General features: G+C 51.9%; 1 protein-coding gene across 1 annotated transcript; it reads left to right on the top strand.

The window, feature by feature from the left end:
* The first annotated feature begins 2,773 nt into the window (after positions 1–2,773).
* Positions 2,774–10,853, top strand: IL2RG (interleukin 2 receptor subunit gamma). The gene is made up of 8 exons (XM_020795934.3): positions 2,774–2,989; positions 4,326–4,413; positions 5,151–5,329; positions 6,059–6,201; positions 6,609–6,756; positions 7,858–7,957; positions 9,745–9,829; positions 10,178–10,853. Exons 1-8 carry the CDS (start codon positions 2,893–2,895, stop codon positions 10,373–10,375), a joined length of 1,038 nt encoding a protein of 345 aa, XP_020651593.3. The 5' UTR covers positions 2,774–2,892; the 3' UTR covers positions 10,376–10,853.
* The last annotated feature ends 31 nt before the right edge of the window (positions 10,854–10,884 follow it).

Genomic DNA, 10,884 nt, shown 5'->3' with positions numbered 1-10,884 from the left:
GCAAATTGTATGAGTGAACGTGGTGTTGACTTCCTTTTAATATTCAGATACTGTATTTTCCACTGGAGCTTTGCCCTTGAAGGAGCGGCTGTGGTTAGTGCCTGCGAATTACATACATGGTCAAAAATAAAGAAACTGGCATTTCACACCTGTTAATGACTTTTAAGACCCCTGTTTAGGATTTACATCCTTTCTAGGAGGCTTTGCTCTTTCTGTAAACAATAACAATGGTAGGTGGTTAAATTACCCCAGGCAGGTTGTAGAGAAGGGCAAGAAAAACATGGTAATGAGTTGAGGATCTCTGATGACCTTTGAAGCTTGTAAGGTAGGATCTGCTTTACTGGGAAGGAAATATAGCTAGAACATACAGCAGGTACAGCCCAATTATTGTAGTGTTTTGTGTTTTGTAGGGCCCTAAGAAACTCTGGCTAATATGGAATTCATTCGGATGGGTGTCTAGCATATATGTACCATATTTTTCAGTGTATATTTATTTTTTAATTATTTATTTATTTAATTTATATCCCGCCTATCTGAATCACATAGGACCACTCTGATACAGTACTTTTGTCTAAAATATTTAGATTAAAAATTGAGGGTTGTCTTTTACATGGAAGTGGGGGGGATCGGAAGAGTGGTCATGTTACCAGATAGGCGGGATATAAATAGAATAAATAAATAAAATAAATAAATAAGAAAGTGGAGAGGAGAAGCAGGAATCATCAAAGAGCTTTGATTCCTGCTTCCCCCCTCCACTTTTTGTAAAGAAAGTGGAGGGAGGAAAGCATTGTCTTTGCAAGAAAATGTAGGGAGAAAGCAGGAATCAAAACACTTTGATCCCTGCCTTCTGCTCTGCTTTCTTGCGAAGAAAGAAATTTGGGGTTAGAAAAGGGGGGGGAGGGTCTTATACATAGGGGCATCTTATACATGGAAAAATACGATATATATTTTGTCTCAGCTGTCTCTCTCTGGATTCTTGTCCTGTAATTTCTCTTTTCAAGAATGGCAACTTTCAGAACGTGTGCAGAGTGTCCAGACAAATTAAAATGATTTGAAGCGGGTTTCTTTGCACTGCCATTCTTGATGACCGACTTGTGTCCATTAATTCTTTTGTGCAGAGATTGTCTCTTGTGGAGTGCAGAAAGACACTGCTGGCAAAAGAAGGCATAGATAACATTGGCAGAGGAGCAGATAAAAATACCTTTGCTCATGTGTGTAACATTGTTAGGTCCTATAACTGTGTTGCCAGAATAAATGTGGGGTCAGAGCTGGCATCTGGGTTTGTAGCAGGCTTTAATCACCATCTCTGGTCTGTGTTGTGCGTTGTGTGCTGTTTGTGAGTAGTTGCTTGAAATTGAGGAGTTGTCTGTCATAGGCCTGCCCCCAAGCGCTTGGGAGAGTGAAGTTTTCTTATCAAGGATAGGAATCATGGAGGATGGAGGTTCTTAAGGCATTCAAATGGGCATCATCAACTAGAGTGAGGTTTGGTCCTCAGTTTAAGCCCACAGCCTTAAGACTACAAAGACCAGAATCCCCCTCAGCCCCCCCCCCGAAGGGCTGTGTTTGGCCCACCCCAAAAGCAGTGGGTTAAACAGACTGAGCGCTGAGGAAGAGAATGGAAGGCCCCAAAGAGGGGGGGGAAGGGGGCAGCTGAGATTGAAGAGACCCCCGGAAGCAGGCAAGTTGGTCTTGCCACAGCAATTCCAGGAGTTGTGGGCGAGCTGTCGCAGCCCTAGAGCCAGGCTTTGGGAATGCCCGTGTACGAGGTCTGGGCTTGTCGGGGGGGGGGGCTCTTTGCTCTTTCAGGCTCCACAGCTTCTGGGAGCTGCCGGTGTGGCATTGCCCCAGCCAGCACTGGCGCATACCCCAGCCTCTCCCGTCTGCATGCCAGCCAGCACTCAACTCCTGGATGGTTATCACCCGGAGAGATAAGTGGGAGGCCTCGCCATGCACAGAGTGTAGACGGCCCGCTTTAAAAGGAGCACCCCCGGATCTGTCAGTGGAGGCGAATGGGGCACCTTCGTGGGGGGGGAGGCAGACCCCTTAGGAGGTGAGGATACCAAGAGCCGAACAGACTGCCTTTGAAGAAGAACTGGGCAAATCCCCAGAGGATGCGGCTCCCTGCTTGCCATGGACTCATGGTCAACGGTGGCTATGTGTCCCCTCCCATACGGGAGGCAAGAGGGTGCTGACGCCATCATGCCATGCTTGTCGGCTTCCCTGGGGGCTACTGGCTTGGCACAGGGTGGGAAAGGATGATGGGCTAGAGCGCTGCTGGACCCGATCCACTCTCAGAACTGCCCTTGTGTCCTTGACCTTCTCTGGGTCGTAGAGAGCAACCCTCCTCGCCGCCCGTTTGAGACCCTCTGCGTCAGGGCGCCTGAGGGGCCTGTGCTTGTGGTCCTCGTCATCATCTGTCACAAAGCAAGCGATGGGCACATCCTGGGACTTTCTCACGCCTAGAGCAAGCGGGCAAGTGAGGGCTGTCAACAGGTTGCCAACCTTGCAAAAAAGAAAAACCCAACCCAACCAAAAATCCACCCCAGGCAGACCATCCGGAGCAGACTTTCCCGGCTGGACCTGTCCTGGCCTCCGTGGCCCTGCTTAGCCCACGGCCGGACGCTCTAGAAATTCCCCCGGAAGCCACTGAGAGAGAGAGAGTGATGGGTATCGAGGTCCTTCCTGTCCCCTCTGCCCACTCGGCACCTTTTGCGGGGAGTTTCCACAGGAAGCCCCAGCAGGCGGAAACTCTGCTTCAGAGCGACCCATCGCTTCAAACCCACATTGCTCCCACAACGCTTTGCACCCAGCTGCAGGAACAGCAACAGCAGCGCGCACACCCTTCCTCCCTGGGCCCCTGCCCCCCCTCCCAGTGCTGCAAGCAGGGAGGCCATGGGTGCTGCTCAGAGGCCCCGGAGGTGGCTCTCACTCCTTCTCCTGCTGTGCTTGAGCCCTGGGGGACCCGGCGCCCACAGTTCAGCACCAAAAGGTAACCATTTCCCTTTTCTTCCTCTCCTTCCCAGAGCAGAGGTGGGCAAGGGAAGCCCCCTGACCGTCTGCGGGTACCCATTCCCGTTCGCTCAGCCCTGTGCATCGGGCAGCAGCAGAGGCGGGTCGGCCGCTCTTGACGTTCTTACCCGGGGGGGGGGAAGGCTGGAGGCAGGGGCCCTTCGGGATGACAGAGGGCTAAAACAACCTGCAACCAGCTCTCCTTGCTTGTCTTGACTGTTTTTCTGTGCAAATGAGGCTGATCCAGATTGGTGGTCCTGAGCTGCATGGCCAAAGCTTGGCAATGCTCAGCTCCTGGTACCCACCGCTCAGCATGAATCAGGGCCCTGCTGGCTGGGCTTTCTGGGAACTGTGGTCTGGAAAAGGAACTGGTTCCAGCTCTCTGTCAGTGGGACAGGCAGGCGGCTTGGGGTCGGAAGGGCAAGCGACCGAAGGCCGGCAGCCTGGGCAGGGGAACAGCAACGGGAACTAGAAGGACCCACCGGACCCGCCAGCTGAGGTCGCTCACCAGCCCTCCTTGGGTGCCGGACAAACAACTGTCCCCTGGCTCCGGAAATCATGCTGCACCCTCTGCCTTCCCTCTGCGACACAGAGCTTTAGAAACCGTGAGAGAGGATGATTTCCAGAAAGGCCGTGTGAAAAGAGGATGGCAGACGTTGTCCAGGATCCCTGTCCTGTGGCCCTGAGTACGCTCTCTCGGTCAAGCGGTCATCCTGTTTTAGTCCTGCAGAGCTCCGAGTTTGTTTCAAGGGCGACGAGAGGAGGAAGCAGCAGCCTGCCCGCCCCCATCCCGGGAGGGGGACTTAAGAGACTTTGGGTGCACTTTTGCATCCGGCTGATAGTCATGATGGCACAGACCTCTCTCCTCTGATGCTGTCGTGAAATACAGACCTGCATCTTTGCTCATCTGGCCCTCACGGGCCAAGACCGAGAACTGCTGTTTCTTTTTCTCCCTTAGCCCTCCAGAAGGACAAGACTTCCTATCTTTCTTGGCCCAACCATTTTTTGCTGCCTTGTTTTGTGAACTTTTAAAAATCAGAAGAACTGGATGGGTTGCTTCCATCTTCTTTTTGTCCTTCCGCCCTTGCTCTCTCTCTCTCTCTCTCTCTGTGGGTTTACTCCTTAAAGGGGAAGGGCAGGGGTGGTACTCCCTGCTGCAGAGAGATTTTGCACAAATCGCAAAAACTTTATTGGGGAGTCGGGGGGGGGAGAGCCCTTCCTGTCGTGCTCTTGTACGGGAGGCAAAAGGTTTTCTAGGGCCTAAAAATTATCAACAAGAATAAGGAATTCAATGAGCATTCTTCACTTTCCTACAGTGGACTGCATTGTCTTCAATGAGGATTACATGACCTGCGATTGGGGAAGACAGCAAACACCGATGGTCTCCTACTCATTTTACTCCAGGTACGTGCTTTGCCTGCTCCCATCCACTGGAACGCCCCACCCACCCTTACACACACATAGAGAGAGGGGGGTTTCTGTGCCTTGCTCCATTTTGCCAGGAGGGTCTCCTCCTTCTGGGACAGGTCGCCGCAGGGACCTAGGGAGTTCCCCCATCCCTGTGATGTAGTGGCTAGAGGGTTGGACTTGCGCAGGTCCCAGCAGATCCGAGTTCAAATCCCCCACTCAGCCATGAAACATGCCAGATGACCTGAAGCCACCGCGCTCTCTTAGACTGGACCAATTCATGGAGTTGTTGTTAGGATGATGTGGGAAGGAGGAGGGAGTTGTCTATGCCACCTTGATTTCATTGCAGGTGGGTTGCGATAGACATTTAAGAAAGAACAGAGTAAACAACAAATCTTTAAGATGCCACCAGATCCTTCCATGCATTTGAAACGATGCCAGGGCTACGGCTGACAGGGCTTCTTGCTTCTTAGCACTGCTGGCCTGGGAGAAGCTGAAACTGTCCGACCCCTTTCTCCCCTCCGGTCGCAGCGAAACACCCTCCACTGACCAGTGACTTGCTTCTCCTCTGGAGAGAGGTGTGGTCGTTGCTTTGAGATTCCTGCCTCCTCTGTGCTATTTTCCCGGGAGGGTTGGACCTGCCCCGTGCAGGGCTTGTCTGGCTGAACTTGGACCCTGCAGTGCTCTTTTCTGGAGGCTTTCAAACGGCTCACCTGTGCTGCCTTTTGACGTAGGTTTTCTCATACGCAACTTGAAGAATGCCAGGACTACTTCCAGAGAGATGGGATTCGAGTGGGGTGTCGTTTAAACATCACCTTTAATTCCGAGACTCTGTTTTACAAATTGTACATTCATCTCAATTCGAGTCACACCAACACCAGTTACAATGACACCGTGGAGCTACTCAGCCGAGGTAGGTGTTCCCTCTTCTTGCACCCACCCACTTGTCCTTTTGCCTTCTGGGGTCTCATCCTTGAGCTCCTGATAGAGAGACACCTACGCAGGCAGGCGTCGGCAACCTCTAGCCCCCCCCCCCCCGTTGTTCTTATGGCTAGTGACTCTCATGGCCCCAGTTCCCCGAGAGCTGTCCTGTTACAGCATCTGGAGGCTGGTGCTTTGGCCAGCCCTGGCTCTCCGGGCTTGGATGCATGTACATTTTCGAGACCCTTTTCTCTAGAGCAAGCTGTGACCCAAACTTTGGAGGGGATGGGGGTGGGCAGGCACAGCCTTTAGAGGGCCAGCAGAGCAGAGATCGTGGCTCTCTGCTGCAGCTCAAAAGCTTCGCGGCCCCATCTGGCCACGAGCCCGTTGGCAGGCAAAAGAAATTAGGCAGGAAAAGCACTCGTGGCCAACGACCGACCGCACAGGACTGGCTCCCTAGGTGCAAGGCCAGGTGGCCTCTGGACCAGCCTGCATTTCAAAATCTTGCCTGTCTCTGTTCACTCGCTTTACCTGCTTGGAAAGGTTGCCTTTTTTGAACTGTAACTCCCAGAAAGGCTGGCCGGGCCAGTTTTGGGAGTTGTAGTGCAAAAGCAGTGCTCTCCCCAAAGCTGGGCCGCCTTGCTCTGAGTCAGAGACGGGCAGCCCGCTGAGGGCGGGGGCTCCCTCCTGGCTTCTTCCTTGCTTCCCTCCTTCCCTCCAGTGCAAGTCGGGGCACCCTTCAACCTCTCCGTCAAGGCCCTCGAAAACAACCAACTGCGGCTGAGCTGGAACACCCCGTACAGGAACCCCCGCTGCCTGGAACACGCCGTCGAGTACCGGAGCAACAAGGACGTGAACTTCACGGTACAGGCGTCCGCCCTGGCAGGATGTGAACGTTGGTGGCCTGAGCTTCAGATAAAAGGGGGGGGGGCAGGTTTTCTTCCTCCCGGCGGTCTCAGAGGGAACTCTTTGCACCACGTAAACTTTACCCTCATGCCCCGGGTCTGGCCCACTTGCGGGGTCTCTCATGGCAAAACGAGGGTGGGTGGGTTTCTCTCTCACTGTTCCCGTTCCCTCTTCCCTCGTTGTGCCCCTCCTTGCAACAGGCCAGGGGTGCCCTCTGAAACACCTGGGCCAGAATCCAGCTCCTCCTTCCACTGAATCGACTGCTGAGCGGCTGAATCCTGGTTATCGTCTTTACTATTTTGATTTTGGGCGCAACCGCTCTAGAGAATGGCATGCTTACACATTTCTTGCTGGTGTCTTTTCAGAGGCAGAAAACAGAAGAGATGAACTTCAACGTAGCCAGTGTGGATCCTGAGAAGCGTTATACCTTCTATGTCCGCAGTAAGATGAAACTCCTGTGTTCCTTCACAGAACTTTGGAGCGAGCCGGGAGGCCCTATATATTGGGGGAAAGGTAGGTCCCATAGGCAGCATTTATGGGTAGAAGGCAAAGCAGGTGCGGACGGACTAGCCAAGCTGGGGGGTTGATTAATGGCTCCTTCTCCAACTGGGAGGAGGTAACAAATGTTGTAAGCCGTCCAGAGACCTTTGGGTAGTGTGGGCGGCATAAAAGTTAAATAAATAAATAAATATATAATAAGCAACAGGGGCTCCCCAATGCTTGTCAAATTTGTGGATGATACCAAATTGGGTGGAATAGCTAATACCCTAGAAGACAGAAACAAAATTCAAAATGACCTTGATAGGACGGCGCCCTGGGCCGAAAGCAACAGAATGAAAGTCAGCAGGGATAAGTACTGCACCTCGGAAAAAGAAACCAATTGCACAGTTACAAGGTGGGGGATACCTGGCTCAGTAAAACTATGAGCAAGAAGGATCTTGGGATTGTCATAGATCACAAGCTAAATATGAGCCAACAGTGTGATGTGGCTACAAAAAAAAGGTTAATGCTATTTTAAGCTGCATTAATAGAATAGTCTACGAATCCCAAAAGTTACTAGTCTCCCTCTATTCAGCATTGGTTAGGCTTCACCTTGAGTATTGGGTCCAGTTATGGACAGCCCACTTCAAGAAAGATGCTGACACATTGGAACAAGTTCAGAGGAGGGCAACAAGGATGACCAGGGGGCTGGAAATGAAGCTTTATGAGGAAAGACTGAAATAATTTGGTATGTTTAGCCTTGAGAAAAGAAGACAGAGGGGTGATATGATAACACTTTTCAAATACTTGACAGGCTGTCATACAGAGGAAGGGCAGGATCTGTTCTTAATCTTCCCAGAGTGCAGGACATGCAACAATAGGCTCAGGGTACAGGAAGCCAGAGTCCAATTGAATGTCAAGAACAACTTCCCAGCTGTTAGAGTAGTACGACAGTAGAACCAATTACCCCAAAAGGTGGTGAGTGCTCCAACACTGGAGGCATTCAGGAGGAAATTGGACCACTGTCTGTCCAATCTGCTTGGATCTGGATTCCTGCCTTGAGCAGGGGGGTTGGACTGGATGACCTTAGAGGCCCCTTCCAACTTCACTATTCTATGGTTTCCCCCATTGCAGAAACTGCACCTTCCATGCCGTTCTTGCTCCAGATCAGCCTCTTGCTGGCTTCCTTCTTTCTCCTGATTCTTCTTGTTTTGATCCTGCTGCGCATGGAGAGGTGAGTGAGCAAGCAGATTAAAACCTGTGGAGGGGGGGGGTGAGTCAGTAGCCATGTGTCCTTTTTAGGGGTTTCCATCTTCCATTGGAAGAGGTGCCAGAAGAACACCCTCCTTTTGAAGGCATCTTTCCTTGGGAAGGGCTGAGATAGCCGCCCCCCCCCCAAGCCTGACTGAAGAACAGCTGGATCTTGGAAGGACCTCTGTGGCCGAAAGGGCCAGCTTGGGTCTTAGCTGGGCTTCAGGGCAAACCTGGCCCATCCCTTGCAACACACCCCGACGGCTGGCCACCTTTCTCCCTCTCGCGCACAGTTCATGCCCCTTTAACAGAAACAGCTCACGTGGCAGACGGTGTCCTGAGACAGGAGAGTGTTGGGAAGCTGCCGTCTCCTGAGTCAGACCCTTGGGGGGTCCACCCACCCCAATAAAGCCAGCTCTGTCCAGCAGCCACCGCGGTTCCCTGAGAGGTCAGGCAGGATTCTTTCCCAGCCCTGCCTGGAGGTCCCTTGTAGGGTCTTCCAGCCAAAGACTCACCGGGCCTAATTCTGCTTCATTTCTAACCTCAGAGGAGAGACTGGTGGCTGCACAGGGGGAAGGTCACTGTTGGCAGCAGAGGAAAGCAGCTAATCCCACTCGTTCCCTGGTCGTCATCATCGCTCAGCCGGAATGATTTTTTTTCAGCACATGGTGATGTCACTTTTTCCACATCACGGTCTGAAAACCAATCTCATTTATCCCTTCGCTGAACAGCCAGGACTGGCTTGTGTGAATGAAAACCTTAAGGAGGCTCATGTCCTGGAAGAATCAGACATGTAGGGATCCAGATCTCATTGAGACCACCAAAGGATTGTTGCTGTTGTTGTTGTTTAAAAACCAGGGCTGTGATCAGATGATGAGAAGGGTTCTTTCCTGGGAGGGATCTCCCTTAAAGCAATGTTTCCATCTGTGGAGGAATTACCCCAGTCCTAAAAAATAATAATACTGTAATAAAAAAAAGAGGGAATAGCTGTACTTGCTGGACCAAAAAGGCATGGGCCGCTTTGCAATCTCACATGTCTTGCAGGATTGCCCGGAAATAGCTCACCCTGGACTCTGCCACAAGCGGTCCAAAATGTGACCCATCTCCCCTTCTCATTGCACCCTAAGCCTCTGTGCAGAGCTTGGAAAAGTTATTTTTTTGGGGGGGGCTACCATGCATGCTGGCTGAGAAGTTCTAGGAAATACGATTTGCGTTCTGCAGTTTGTAGAACTATAAAGTTCTGAGAGACCCTCAAGGATCATCCAGCCCACCCCCTGCCAAGGCACGCAGCTGAAACATTCCTGAGAGGCGGCTCTCTTGTTGAAAAACCTACTGCAGGAAGAGGATCCGCCACTTTCCACCATCAGAGAGCTCTTGCCATCTGGAGGTTCTCCCTAATGTTGAGCTGAAATCCCCTCTGTTGTGATTTTAATCCTTTGGTTTCAACACTGCCCTCCTGGGGGGCGGGAAATGGGGGGGGGAAGAGACTTTTGCTCCTTCTCCCTTTGCTTCCTAATTCTATCACCTCTCAGTCTTTTCTGGGCCAGGTTTGACATTCCCTGCTCCTTACTCGTAAGTCTTGGCTTCCAGTCCCTTCTGCATCTTGTTTTCTCTCCCGTGGACATGTTGCCGTTCACAGATTATCCAGGCAGTGCCTCTGTGGGCAGGGTTAGGGTCTTGGCCCGGCTGCCCACTCCCACTCCCGCCAAGAGAACCGTGGAAGCAGCAAAGCACTGCCAGCGCTGACGGGTTTTGTTTCCTTCCCGGCAGGGTGCGCTTGGTCCTGATGCCCGCCATCCCGAACCCCAGCAAGAAATTTGAAGATCTCTTCACCGCGTACCATGGGAATTTCTCGGTGAGTGTCTCGGCCTCTGGACCATCTCTGCTGTCCACGGCCTGTCCCTCGAGCCATACCGGAAGGGTGCAAAATGGCCTTGGGCTGCCGGCACGGAGGAAACGGAGCTGATTATCAGGTTGAATGATGCCAAAGCCAGCTCGCTCATTTTATTTGTTGACTCCACTTTTAAACCATTCATGAACTAAAGTTCTTTGCACAGTCTTGCAATTTTTTTATTTAAAAATGTTTAATATTAGAATAATGCAGCTTTGCAAATAACCGTGTAAAAACCATGAGAGAGAGAGAGAGAGAGAGAGAGAGAGCATCCTTCTGACATTGAGATTGTGCTTTTTGGTTTCTCTGCAGGAGTGGGCAGGGGTCTCGAAGGATGCCCTGGACATGTTCAAGCCCAGCTATCACGAAAGCATCTGCCGTGTCAGTGAGCTGTTCCCTGGGGGTGGCTATTTGCCCGTGAGCCTGGATGCCGGGGGCAAGGCTGCTGGGGGGCTGGGCACCTCCGCCGGTCCCAGCCCCAGCCCCAGCCCCACAGCCAACCTGGTCTAGGGGCTGCCTCTGACTGCAGCGCCGCTTCTCGCACATCTGGGAGATTCGGGGACAAGCGGCTCCCTGATGCTCTTGCCAACTTTCTTCCGAGGCCCTTCCCTGACCGCACCTCCTTGGTCCTTCCTGCCTCTTCTCTGTAATACCATCCCAGACCCTCGGCTCCAGCAGCCCTTGAGAAAGGACCAAAGACCCCTCCTTCTTCCGCATGGATTCTCCTCCTGCCCTTCCCTCTCCTCCAGGCTTGGCCCCCAAGATTTCCCCCACTGACCTGAAGGAGGGGGGGCACCTTCTGGCTGGGCTTTGTCGCATCTGCGTGATCTCCAATTATGATACGGGCACACCTATTATGCCTTGATAATGATAATCACAGTGTGCTTTTATGTTGCAAAGTACCCTGAGTAGTGTCTTGCCAATAGATGGACAGGATTTTTTTGAAAAAGGAAAAATCCAATAAATAAATAAATATATAAAATAAAAAGGATATGTGTGACTTCTCAATTATGAAGCCT

Source organism: Pogona vitticeps, chromosome 11 (genome assembly GCF_051106095.1).
Source record: "Pogona vitticeps strain Pit_001003342236 chromosome 11, PviZW2.1, whole genome shotgun sequence".
In the NCBI taxonomy this organism is placed as follows: Eukaryota; Metazoa; Chordata; class Lepidosauria; order Squamata; family Agamidae; genus Pogona; species Pogona vitticeps.
This window is presented reverse-complemented; position numbering and strand designations above follow the sequence as displayed.